The sequence below is a fragment of the Motacilla alba genome, chromosome 3 (assembly GCF_015832195.1).
Source record: "Motacilla alba alba isolate MOTALB_02 chromosome 3, Motacilla_alba_V1.0_pri, whole genome shotgun sequence".
Classification (NCBI taxonomy): domain Eukaryota; kingdom Metazoa; phylum Chordata; class Aves; order Passeriformes; family Motacillidae; genus Motacilla; species Motacilla alba.
Genome location: NC_052018.1, coordinates 20,538,746 through 20,552,877, shown reverse-complemented (window position 1 = coordinate 20,552,877; position 14,132 = coordinate 20,538,746). Strand labels below are relative to the sequence as shown.

Sequence of the window (14,132 nt, the reverse complement as noted above, 5' to 3'; positions counted from 1 at the left end):
AGTCTTGACCATCTTGTTTGTCCAGGAGTCTTGGATTGCCTTTAGGTTACACTGCTAAATTCCTCTGGTATTTAAGGGATGGAGGAAGCACTGGTGTGTGTTTGTGCTAGAGAAAGGATGGGAAACAAATGTATCCTGACACCAAGTACGGTACTTGGCATATTATTTTTTTCTGCTAAAGTTTTCTAATATGCAAGATGATGAATTATAATTTTTCTTTTGATTTGTTTATTTTTGTACTTGTAGTCTGTTAGCTTTTTAGGAGGGGTGTCACACATGCATAGGCATCCTGATTACATGAAGACCCACTCTTTGGTGTTTCTCTCATGACCAACACACCCCTTTTAGGTTGAAATGCCTTCAGTTTAGGTAGGCCCTGTAAACAGTTTATCTTCTGAACATTTGGACAGAAACTTGGCAACCAACATTTGACAGGACAAAAAAAGGGAAACAAGCATCACTTCCCATTAGGAAGTAAACCATTGTGTGATGGGATGAAGCACAAGATTCCCAGAAGTCATACCACAGATGGAGTAAATCTGCACATAGGGTTATTTTAGACACTTAATGAAAAAGATGCATGCTTTTATTTTCATTTTCTAAACTAACCCTGAAGTGCAGGAACCCAGCTGCACAGCATGGCTGCCTCAGTGCTCCCTGCCCAAGAGCAGCTGTGGCCTGAGCGAACCATCGAGGCCAGGGTGAGCTGCAGCTGAGGCCACGGTGCAAGATGAGAGCTCCTGAGCTGTGCAGGGAGGACTGGATGCATGGCCACGGGGGCAGGGTCTGCCAGACCAGGGAAGGAGCTGATGTTCTGCCATTGAGCAATGAAGCACAGTATAAGGAGAAGTCAGAAGTCCAGAATATCTGGGAATATTCCTACAGCTGTTAGTACCAATATTTATTATTAGGCCAGGGTTTTGGTCTTAGAGAATCAGAACTAACACATGTCTAGTCTTTTTTTCCTGGTGTTTTTTCATGATGTTCCAGTTTGAGCAGGACTTTTGGCTTTTGATGAGCAACTGAAAAAACCATCCCCTGTGCACAGGTAGCATTGGTTTGTAGCATTGGTGCTCTTCAACTTGCAGCAAACACTTCTCCAGATATATTCCATAGTACTATGCCTATAAATTAGACTTAGTTGATGAAAAATGTAGAGGATGAGTGCAGGCAGCAGAAGAAACACAGGATCAGCAGAAGGCCTGTGGGCAGCTTGCAGCAAGAGCTGAAGTGGTGGTAGGATTAACCTGCTGAAGTGAGGGGGCTGAACTAGGCCATGGAGCAACTCCCATCCTGGGTAGGGGTGGTCTCACTTCTGCCCAGTGGCTGCTTAAACATGGTCTGGCTTCAGTGAGAGCAGGGGAAGGGCACAGAGCAGGCCATGCACTGTGGGGCTGTGTAAGGAAAAATAGCAGAGGTGCAGCCTGGGACACTGCAGGAGCTGCTGCATTCTGGTCAAGCATATCTGGTTCTACTAAAAATGCTGCCAAAGTATTGCTTTTATAAATCCACCAAGTTCTAAAGGGATACCACTGAGTTCAGAAGGGGAGTGCAGGTTTGCAGCTTTAAAAGTTTCCAGTAGGAATAGGGCTAAAAATAATGGCTTTGCCAGAGAGAATAATGGGGACCAAAACATTGGGAAGAGGTGCTCTCAGCATGCAGAACTTTGTTCTATATCTGAGCATAATGTGGGAATGATAGCTGACTTTAGCAAACAAATTATTCTTCCATTATTGTTTTGCTATAAATACTACAGGAAAATAGCATTCAAGTGGGAAGAGCACATACAAATCAAGTAAATAAATTTTAGAATTAAGTGGCAGCTGTTGATATAGACCTTGAAAATTGTTAGAAAAACTTTCAGCTGAAGGCACAATGACTATAAAGTGCAACAGATATAAAACTGAAGATGTTTTATTCATATTTGTAGAAGAATGTACACATAAACCGGCAGGAAATAAGCATTACCAGCATCACCTGCATGTCTGACAGGTAGAGGGACAGGTCTGTGCGTGGCACAGAGGACGGTCCACAGGAATTGAAAGAAAGAAACCCAACCTTACTCTCACCTCTCATGTCCTGACCCACTTATCTGTCATGTCCTTCAATAGAGACATTTTAAGCATTAAAGGTAACCCTCATCCTACTGCACTTTGTAGGAGTTTTTGCTGGGAATTATGTTCCAGTGTCTTTGAGGGTTTGGACCTGAGCCTTGCAGATGAAAGTATAAAAAGACTGCAAGCAAATAGCATAATTAGCTAACGTTTCAATATTCTCAACTCAAATTTAGCAACTGTCTCCAAACATTTGACATTGATTTATTTAATGCAGGTACCTATCTATCTGCCAATTCAAGCAAATTTAGTTGGATATTAAGGGCCTAGCCTTCCTCTAAGTTCTTTGCCAATGATGGAGCTGTGAATGTGCTAATTTGTGCCCCATGAAACGCAAAACGTCGTGCTACTGTTCCCCATCCTACCCTCTCCTTCCTGCCAGCCCTCATTGCTTCTGCCTGCTACACTTGCAAAAAGACCTCTAGTCTGGTAATGCCAACCCTAGTAGAGAACTCTTGGTTTGAGCTTGGTGTTTTCCTGAAGTTCAGCTTCTTCCTTCTCCTAAAGCAACTTAATGCATTTCTCAGGGATGGGGAACAGGAGGAAAGAAAGAGCAAGGTTTCACTCCTGTTTTCTCCAGGTAAGAGCCTCAGTCCTGTCTGACTCCAAGGAAAAAGGCTTACACAGTGCTCGTAGAGAGGGTCCGTGGCAGAATGTCTTTTCCCAGAAAGTGGTGAACAAAACTGTTGGGAGAGAATGTAATAAAAAAAGCCAGGAGTCTCTCAGAGACAGGTTAGGGAGGCAGTGGGAAGGGAGACCTTGTTTTTCAAAATTGTAATTGCAAGCTCATTGTGGACTATGGCAGTGAATATCCTGATTGCCTTTGAACTGCTATTGTCAGGACTAGAAATCACTAAAAGCCAAATCACCCAGGACTGGGAAGTGATCCTGGAGGGGACATGATTTCCTACCACTGCCACTGCAAAATCTGTCTATAAGGAGATCTAGGTTTGGGGACAAAAGCTGTTCCCAAAGAAAAATAAACCTCTGCTTTAGAGATTTAGAACACATTTCAAAGCACCCCTGCTGCTGAAGGGGAGAGTGCCTGCCCTTCCTCCTAGGACAGCAGCACTCAGGAGGCCAAAGAGCAGAGGTTTCTTGTTAAGGCGTAACCTTTCTCATGGTTACAGTGCTTTAGGTTACATGAGAAAGTGCTAGAGTAAAGGAAAAGAAGATTAATTCAGGCTGTCAAAATATGTTCTGTGCTTCAGGTGAGGTATTACAGATTGTTATCCTAAAGGTGAAATCCTTTCCCCATTCTTTATGTGATTTAAATTAAAAAACTCAACAGACCGACACAAAAACTCAACCACCACCAACCCTATTACCAAAATCACTGCCTTAGCTTTTTCGCTTAAGTAACACAAGTGAAAGTTATCTTCTTATGCATCCAATGACCTCACATCACATAGCCACTCTTAATCAAGCTCTTATTTGCCTTAAGTCTAAGCAATGTATCCACTAAATATTTAACAAGTTTGTGGAACTGTTCCCAAAGCTCAGTTTTGCCAGTGTTAAAAAGCTTATAACACTGCTCTTGACAATGTGATTCCATACTCAGTGTTTAAGATTTCTTAAACAAAGAGTCTTGAACTGAAATACTTCTCAGCACATCTGTGCATATCTCTTATCCGGGAGACATGTTATAAAAGCCACTGTACTGGCTTTGGGGCCTTGGGGTCCCAGTGGGCACCAAGTTGAACATGACAATTTTTTTCCAAACCTATCTTAAAATGGATTGTCAGAACTTAAAGTCATTTCTCTCCCTCCTCAGTTCAGTGGCTAGGAGGGAGGGTTCCTCTTAGCTCTCCACATTCCTTTCCCCAGCTGTCACCTTATTTGTCTTTTGAGTGCTGGGCATCTCTCAAGTCAGAGTGTAAGAGCTTTGCCCTCTGTCTGCAGGAGAGGTGCTTCTGCACAGTCCCTCAGCAGAGGCCTTCAGCACGAGGGGGAAGAGCTCACAGCAGCATCAAACCAAATGCTGGCTTTGAAACCTTTCCTTCAAGCTCTCAGAGAAAGCATCCATGTATTTACAGGAAGTTTTATGCAGGGTAGCAAAACTGTACCCATGATAAAGGAGTGATTAGTGGATGTCAGCCACCACCAGCCACTGTCAGGGTTTCTGAGGTCACAGAGACAGGAAAGCATCTGAGCTGTTACAGGAATTAAATAAATGGGGTACAAATTGTTGTTAAAGAAGGGCTGCTGGGTCCTTAACAAATGCAGTGGCTGCAGTGCATGGCTGGGAAAGCAAGGTTTGCAGCAATGCTCTGAATGAACAGGAATAAGAATGGAGGTCCTTGGATCCACCCCTGACCATTACTTTCACCACAGCCAACACCTGCATAGAAAGAAAGAAAAAAAAAATCCACAAACCCCCATATTGAAAAATCCACAAAAATCAGCAATTCAATCACAAAGATTTAAGTAAACATAAAACTATCTCTTGAGGACACAAATATTCTCCTCTTCTTGTGCAGCCTGTTAACAGCCCAGCTCTGCTATTACAAAAAGGGCTAATACAACAAACTACTGTAAAGCAATAGCACTAGGACTGCTTGTATGCTTTTCATTCCATTACCAATTACTATAGACAACAGGTTACAGAAAGACCTTACAAAATTCAAATGGATTCATCTCTCTGCACAAGAAGCTTCTAGGAATAACAGACAGAAACATGATTTATTACACTGTACAAAACTGGATTCAGAACAAGCAAGTGCAGAATATGGTACATGATTTATTTTTCCTGTCCTGTACATTACATATTGTTAAATTTCATTGACAAATCCAAAACTTCCACAATTTTTCCTTTACCTGCTTAAGCCAAGCAATTTATTTTGTTCTACAGGATAGAAAAAAAATAGCTTCCTGGAAAATTTATCATCTGATTAACTTGGCAGAAGGTGCTAGAGCTCAGACTGACTTTCAGTGTTTCCCATAGCTTGTCAGGTTAGAACCTCAGTTGGTAGCATAGTGTTCTGCCACTGCACCAGTCTAGGAACAAGCAACTCCATCATTAAATCTCAATAATGTCTTCTTCTTAGAAGATGAAATTAATGCAGTTGCACTTGTAGACATTCCAAACAGTATAAATGAAGGCTGTAGCTACCATCAGAAAGATTTCCAGTAGCCTCAGATTGGTCTCATGAGTTCTACAAGATGTGCTGAGACAGGTTAAATGTTTAATAAAGTCCTTAAGAAAAATAAATACTTTTGCATAATGTATGTACAAAAATTGGTTGATTTCCTTCATTCATATAGGTTCAACAGCAGATATAACACAGTTATATTTTACTCACTAGCTCCTAATAATGAATGCCACCTTCATAATGATGTAGTAAGAGTCTAAGAGAATATTGGCCTATTCTTTATAATAGTGCAAATTATATGGAAGTGTTTTGAAAACCATGGCTTATAGAAAGAAGGATTAACAAAAAACCCCCTCCTTTGGTCCCTGCAAGAGTAGTTTAATTCTTCCATGAAATTTTCAAAACTCCCCTACATAATTTTAACCAACTATTAAGGCGTCAAAAGCAGAGATTTAAAGTTGAGATTAAAGTGGTCTTTCTTGGACTTGAAAAAAAGTCCACTGGAGACTTCCTGACAACGAAGTTTTCTTAATGTTTCTCCTTTCTCCTTGCTATTCTGCACAAAAGCAATATGCCAAATGAACCTCTCCGATAATCTCCCCCATATATTTATTTAAACTACAATAAAACATTACACTTAAATATATTGCACAAAAAGCATAACATATCCTGCCTGACTCTTCACAAAAATGACCACAAACACAGGAGAACAGATACTGAACATCTCAAAATTTGAAGAGATCAATAAAATGCTGAGGAGATACTGGCATGAGACAGGTGTTTGGATCACTGGCTGTGCAGGGGTGTCCTGTATCCTGAAAAAAGAAGGAGAAAAATAAGTAAGTTCTCTTTCCATATTCAGTCTCCCTTCACCCCCAATTTAGGGGAAAAAAAAACCCCAACAAAACAATAAAAAACACAAAAAACCAAAAACAACAATAAGAAACCCAAACCAATTCTCTCCTTTCCACCAGAACCTGAGCTGGAGCCCTTGAAAAAGTATCATCTTCCTTATTCATTATTTTTCAATAAGCATAACAAAAAGGCAAAAAGGCAGCAGTTTTATTGAACCTAAATTATCTATTTATTCAAAACCTGAAGTCATCTTTTGCTCTGGGGGAAAATGAGTCCCTTGCTTTGAAAATGATGGGCACCAGATATTTCCTCAAAAAACCTGAACAGTGTGTTTGAATTCTCAGTCTTAAAAGCTTTCCCACCTTGCTACATTTTCCCCCTAGTCTTTCTTTTGTCTTTCACGCCTACCTTTTCCCCAAGTGAAATGAAAGCACTGCCTTAAAACAGAAGTTGGCACCTAAGCAAGGCAGGAATAGATAAGTAAGACAGGGTGGAGAGGCTTTGTCATTACAAATTCACTAAGCCTGCAGTGCTTTCTTTCCTCTTACAGAAAATTGACCTCAGCAGACCTATCCGATTATTTAAGATTCAAATTCTTCTTTGAACAAAAAGTTGTGGTTTGCATCTTATTAAACTCCCCTAAATGAGGGAAATGCAGAGGTGTAATGAGAAGAAGTTTCCAGACAGTTCAATAGAGAAGTTAAAAAAACTTGTCAGTGTTGTTGGTAAGGCTAAGAAGTGTCCTCACCGGGCTTTAAGGAGTTTCTGTCCCTTTTCCAGCAATGTTGGTAAATGCACCATCTGAGGCAAGAAAACTAGATAAACACATGACAAACAGATCACAGACCACAATGGTCCTCATTGCTTTTATTTCCACAGGAAATGAAATTACATGCAATTCAGTCAATAGAAGGAACGAATCGCTAAGTGATTTTTTTTCTCACTGCCACATTCCACCCAAAGTCTTTGCAGCACCAAAGTGCACCAGGTGAAATACAATCTAAATTCTGCTCAGCTTTTCCAGTGAAAATTGTTACTTAATAGATTTACTATCTGTGTTTTTCCATTAAGTCTATGGAGGATAGGATATGGAGGACAAGAATACACCAGGTGGTATCACTTCCTCTCGTCCCATTCTTTTTAGTATTTGCTTTAACATCATCTGAGAAACAGCTGTTAGACTCATGACACAGAGGGAAAGACAAATACACATACACAAAAAAAAAAAAAAAAAAGAGACCCAGGTAGAACTGCCTGTTGGGGGAATCTGCAGATGAGAAAGAACAGATGACCAAGACCAAAATCAGAAGTGTTACACTTAGCACCTTCATCTTGAGATGGCATCTGCAAAGAAGAGCTGCACCACTCCAGAAAACACTCTTAAAGGTAGTTGCTAATGGACTATTGTCTTCTCTACCCATTGCCATGTCAATGTCATGTCATTACTCTCCCAGTTTCCAGGAAAAAAACACCATCAGAATTATAATTCTGGGAAACAAGGTAGGGTTTATCTTCTGTCTTATTTGTACTCCTGAATATTTTAAACTGAGTTTGTAACATGCAGCTTTCTCTGCACATCATTATAAAGCCTTTCTGAAAGTTCTACCCAGTTGGGAATTACAGGTGCAATAAAAATCTCAGAGATCCGTTACTGGTGTTTTTAGTTATTGAAAACAAAATAAATTTTACAGTGAAAAAAGTGATGAGGACTGAAAAGAAGAATCACAACTTTCTTGTAATTATGAGTACTCCTCATTTTGAGAGAAATACATTTTCATGGGAATAATAAACTAAATAATGAAATAAAAACACTTAAAAGTGTTAAAATAATTTGATTTCAAAGTTTCAAAGCTAAAGCAGACTTCTTTCAAAGTAAGAAGAGAATTTCCCAGGAGGACTGTTGACTGGTAAATGTAGTTGTTTTCCTCAAAATCTAGCATAGCTAGACATTAAGAAGCCCTGTATAAGTATTTTCACCATTTCTTCATTCAGAAGGCAACAATATAATTGCTTCCCTTGACTATCTCAAGTCACATGTAGCCTGTTTTGGGGAATTTCTTTTCACAGAAATTCTCCATAAAAGTAAATACAACTACAGCATACCAAGTGCAATAAAATCAATTTTAGTACCCTTGTATGAAAGTTATCTGAGGTGCATGTTACTCTTCAGATTTAAGTACTGAATTAAATACATCAGGGAATGCAGAAAACAGTTTATAATAACACTGAGTGCAGAGAAACCTATTTCTTAGCAAAATCTGTCTGATCCCACTGACACCTATGCTCATTAGAAATTGAATTATGGCTCCTAGTTTAAACAGCATTAAGAGGGAATATGGCAATAATAAAAGACAAAATGATGAAAAGCTGAGATGAGAAGTCATCACTACCTTTATCTAAAAGGGAACAAGAAAAAAACTATTCCTGCTGCTGAACTGATGCGCAGAAAGAAAAATCAAAACAAAGAGCATCAGACAATTAGAAAGGAACACATTATTCACTTTGACATTATGGAACAGTCAGCAATGAAAACAGATGAGACACAAGAAATACCTGGAGCAACAAAGCAAGGTGGTAGTCCTTTGAAATCGTGAAGAAGGAAGCAGGAAGGAGAGCCATAAAGTAAAAGAAGTAGAGTTAAGGTTTATTTAAGCAAAGGTTGATAAGCCATTTAGAAAAAGTCTTTTATTCTTGTGGCAAATCAGAAGCAGCTTTGTGAGAACCAAAATCAGCACAAGTCACAAGAAGACTAAAACCAAGTGTTATGCAAAGTGATTACACTGTTTTCATAAAGGCCTGGAAACTGAAAGAAGAAAAGATATTTCAGCTTCTGTGGCCGTAAGTGAACTGAGATAACTGAAAAGTGCTACTAGCTAAGCTCAGGAAAATAAAATAACCTGCCACAATTGCAATGGTGCCTAGTGGAACAGAGGAAACAGTATAAGTGAAAGCACTCACAGAGGTATCACACAATAATTAGTCATTACTTTTGCATTATTGAAATTATGTGCTTTTTTTTCAGTTTCATCATAGACAAATCCTTTAGCAAGAAATCATTTTGAAAACAGACATTCAGTATGAAAATTTTCCTATGAATCCCTCCCAACACAGAAGAGTACAAAAGTCACTGTACTTCCACAAAGAACTGGGGAGACTCCTACATGCTGTATACAAATTGACTTTGGTTACAGATTTTAGACAAGTAAAGGAATACAAATGCCTGTTCCAGAAAAACTCCTAAAGACTTGTTAAAAACGCCTATGATTATTATAGTATACTGAAAAAGTGAAAAGTCATTTCCCTTCTTCAACAGTTCAATAGGTAATTCAATTCAGCAGTTCCTTTTTTTGCAAGGCCTTCTTTGAAAAGTACACAAAATAGAGGGCTCCAAGAATTTCCTGGGAGTAGCCCTCTCACATTGTCAGCAATTACATTATATTATCAATGTCATAAATTGGTGAAAATTCTTCTCAACACTAGCTAAGCCTGAACAGCTTTTAGGCTGTTTCAGACCCTTGTGGCTTTGGTTCTTAGAAACTCCTAACTCAGCACATTTACTCAAAACTACAATTTACTTTCATCAAGGATGGCCCTTAGAGTAAATAATTTCCCTTCTCTGTCTCCAGAAACAATTTATGGAGAGCAGTCATGTTCCTTGTTAGCATAACTGAGTTAAGAGAAATTAATCATTCCTAGTCTTCTTCATGCCCTGATCGCTTTAGCACTTTTTTCTCCACAACTATTCCAATGTTTTGCTTTGCTCTTTAATGAAGGAAGAAAAATAAAAATAGATGCCTTATGAAGAAGGGTTCAGCTCTGCCTGAAGTTCTTCTGAGTGACCTTGGAAACAAAAGTTGCCTGACTTCTGAATAATACCATTAAATGAAGAAACAAAATTTTTACATATTATCAGCTATCTCAATAATACAGTGCTTCCATTTGTTTCAAGATTCAAACACTTGTTACTTTTCCTCTGTAGTAACTGTGACTTCTCTTTTAAAATTTGGATTTGGTGGTAGTGTTTTTGTTGGTTTTTTGCTTTGTTTATTTTGGATTTTCCTTGCCATGCATTACAGATATAACTCTATGTCAAGTACTCATATTGAATTAAACAATCTTTCTAATCAAGGATAATACCGAAGCTTGAATAAATTTTCAAAGCCTGACAAAAGTTCTGATTAAGGAATATTTTCACCTAGAACAGGATTTATCTAGAATTAATAAAGTAGCTCCTGTCCCTTTGCCCCTCACCCCTGCTTTATTTCTCACCTCTCTTTAGCAAGCTTGGGAAACGATACAGACACAAGTGTCTGAAAAAAAAAAGCAGCATTATTTTTTCCCCTGTATAACTGAGTGACCAGCACTACTTGACCCATACTGCCCTGTAAAAATAGGGACAGTATTTCAGAAGAACAATTCATTTGACCCTGCCAATAAGAGTGCCAATTATGCATAAATCAATTCATTGAACAATCCATTTCAGCCTGATCATCATTTATTTTAAGACAGAGACAAGGCTTGGAAGCCAAGACTAGAGAAGGAATACTGCAATGTAGGCTCACAGAATGATCAGGCTGAGATGCACCTCAGGAGGTCTCCAACCCAGCCTCCCGCTCAAAGCAGACTAAGCTGTGAGATCAGACCAGGCTGCTCTGAGCTTCATCCAGTCAGTTCCTGATCACATCCAAGGATGGAAACTGCATCAGCTCTATGGTCAAAATGTTCCCTTGCTTGGCTGTCCCCATGGCAGGCTCTTATGTCCCCCTGAAGCAGTCTTCTCCAGCCACTCCTCACATGCTAAGTCCTCCAGCCTCCCTGATTATATAACCCTCACCTGAACTTCACCCAGCTTATCAGTATCTCCCTTGTGCTGGGGGCCTTATGGCTGCAGCATCCCAGATAGTCTAAGGAGTGCTGCATGAAAAGGGATAATGGCTTTCCTCAACCTGCTGACTGTGCTCTTGTTGAAACAGCTGATCCCAAATCTGCTCCAGAATTTTTGTGCAGAAGCATACAACCAATCCATAACTGCATTGTCACTTTAAGACCTGCCCATATCTCTAGGATGAGGTAGCACTGGAACGGTGATCTAGGAGGTACTGCTCATCAGCCCAAAGTACCTTCAGAACTTCCTGAGCTGTGTTTCAAAGAATTTAAAAGTGAAAAATGAGCCCTATTATTCCAGGAGTAGATTGGAACAGGTGTCTTATCACCTTGACTGCTATAATCTACTACTGGAATACTACTGCAACCTGCACAGGTTCACTGCTTCTTACTGTCCCACCATCTCCAAAGTTAAACATTTAATTCCAAACACATTTAGAGTAATTCTTAATATTAGAGACTTGTACTTTTCAATTATACTAAGATCAAAATGAGAGATATTTAGTGTAGAAGGCATTAAGTCTACCCAGTGATGGCAGGCAATCCAGAGAAATCTCATACCATAAATGTCCATCTCAATGCACCTGTGTATTTACCTTTGAAATTTCCCCTTTCAGAGAGAGGATTTACCCTACATATTGAGCTACATGCTAAAGACTTATTCCACTGTAATGAAAGTTCTTAGTAATTCTTGACACAGATCCTTCAGAAAATGCCCAGGCTTTTCACAGTAGAAGCCAGTTCTGGTTACCTGCTTTCCTACTATTAATTTTGCAAAGCATTATTTCCAGGAAGGGCTCCAGTGATATCAAAAATACTCAACCTCAAAATCACATCATTAAGGAACATGCTATTTCTAGCAGGATTTAGCTTATCCTGTTAAACAGCCTAGGTTTTTAAAAAGAAAATTAAAAAGCCTCACACTGACATAGAACTGCTCATAAAAATCACAGAAAGATGACACAAGAGCAACTAATTTATGTTAATTAGAATATGAGTTATATGAGTATTTTCCAAGATTTCTCAAACATTTCTTGCTCTTTGCTGTCCACTTGACACCACCCATACCTGATCTTTCAGCTGTAAAATTAAGGAAGTCTCACTAACTAGAAGGCTCTGTTACAGTGCAACACAGAATAAAAGCAGGATTATGTAATCACACATATTAAAGAAGACAATGCCCTACTGAAATTAAAATCATCATGTAAGACAACATATGCCTTATGGTAAACCTCAAAACCAGGGTAAAACACACTCTGGATGAAGTTTTAAACATTCCTCCAAGCTTCATATGGGACAGAAGCAAAAATACAAAAAATACAGAGCTCTATACCAATGTGGTAGGAAAAAATGCTGTAATTATTTCTCATTAGACATGTATTGATTACTAAAGCATCATTAAAAACACCACATTCAGACTAGTCCCTCACAACTTTCCATAAGATCAAATTAATAAATGTAGACAGAGTAACTCTTTCCACATGGCACTTTTCATTGCAATTTAAAGTATTGAGGTTATCAGATACCAAGAAATAAGAAGGCAAGATTAAGAACAACTTTAGAATTTAACACAGATTATATATGGAAGTTTTATATAATTTTAAAGTTAGATATTATCCAATCACCTTTCACATGAGAAAGCTGGTAAGATGATTGTATTATTTTTCCTTGCAGATGATCACCAGGAGCTGTTTGAACTTATTTCTGATTATCTGTTCCAAAGCTCTTACCTTCCAAAACAGAATACTACAGTGTCGGCAGAAATGCAAGGTGTCCCCGTACTGTTCCTTTATTGGGTAATATTTCTGAAGTGCAAAGTACATCAGCTTCCAGTCAATGTGACCTTTCTCTGATGGAATCAAATGCCTACAAAACTAGACATAAAATTAATATCTTCCTTTAAAATTGTTGTAGTCAATTCAGGCAGAGGACGGGAAAGTGGGGGGAAGGTAATTAAACTGAAGTTTTGAAACTAGAATTCTTTGAAGTTAATATTATGACATCATACATCTCTGCAAAGCAGTAACAGATATCTGGCCACAAAAAAGATGGAAAGCAAAGACTAAAAATAGGAGAGTGCATATTTGCCAAGAAAATCTAGGCCATACACAGCTGATCTAATTGTACTGTCTCAAAATTATTCTAATTATAATCAAGAAGCATTTAACAAAACAGTATTTAGAGTTGTAAGCAATTAATTTTATCCTTTTAAAAAACCCAAACCACTCAGGAATGAGATTTAAAAACATGATTGTGCATTACAGATAGTGGTTTTCAGTTAACACATTATGAATTTAAATAAAGCTCTTTCTTTAATTTTAAAAGCATATACATGTTTATTTTTCAGATTTGGTTGTGATCTTTCTAGAAGGATAGCAACAATTAGTGATTGATGTACTTCTTGAGGCCCTACTCTGCATGTAAGGATTAGCTGCTGCACAACAGCTACTTCTCCCCAAGCTTGACAGACAGACAAGGTTTATTAAGTATGCATTATAAAGACTTCTGTTACACTCAGTGTGGATTAATGCTAATACATGGAAGGCTTTCTTCATTCAGAAGGCAATTCCTGAATGGGGAGAGAACAGAACTGCCTTTCTGATTTCAGCTGCACTTTATTTTGTTCCATAATGGCTCTTTTTTTTTTTTTTTTTCCAAAAATGCTCTTCAGATACCAGATATGTTTTCATGGTTGTTTCAATGGCTCAACAAACATACTGCAGGGGATAGAAAAACCAACCTCATGTGATTCTGTGGCTTATTAAGTCAGTACACTTTTAACGAGAAGCAGCAGAATTTGATATGAGAATATCATTAGATAACAACTTAGTAAGAAATTGAATGTGAATGTACAGGAACACACTGGAAACACAGTGTACAAGAGTACTTTATGTGGCACAGGGACAGCTAATTTCACTGAAACCCTTCAGGATCTTTTTCCCTGCATTACCCTAGTATAACAAGTTCCTCTATAACCAGTTTTGTCACTGTTCAATAGAGCTTACCTCATCTACCCTCAAAATCCACTCAACTGCTACATAAGCTTAAATTTCTTATCTTTGTAACTTCACCTTGAATTCTTCTAGGCTGCTTCTGAAGACAGGTTTTCAGTTTGCTTCTGCCTATTTTTTTCCACAGTTAATTCTAAAACCTTTCATCTCACACAAAAAAAAATCTGATTTGGGTC

General features: G+C 38.5%; 1 protein-coding gene across 4 annotated transcripts in view; it reads right to left on the bottom strand.

Annotated features, from left to right (window-relative positions):
- Window positions 1-1,898: 1,898 nt before the first annotated feature.
- FBXO25 (F-box protein 25) overlaps window positions 1,899-14,132 on the bottom strand; it is a 34,000-nt gene continuing 21,766 nt past the window's right edge. For 2 of the 4 annotated variants that reach the window (XM_038132880.1, XM_038132881.1), the window contains exons 9-11: window positions 12,676-12,819; window positions 8,615-8,641; window positions 1,899-6,021 (exon numbers count right to left, since the gene is read on the bottom strand). In XM_038132880.1, coding sequence (XP_037988808.1) covers window positions 5,932-6,021; window positions 8,615-8,641; window positions 12,676-12,819 — 261 coding nt within the window. In that variant the 3' untranslated portion in view covers window positions 1,899-5,931. The remainder of the gene's footprint in view (window positions 6,022-8,614; window positions 8,642-12,675; window positions 12,820-14,132) is intronic. The other 2 variants (XM_038132882.1, XM_038132883.1) reach the window with 1 other exon arrangement.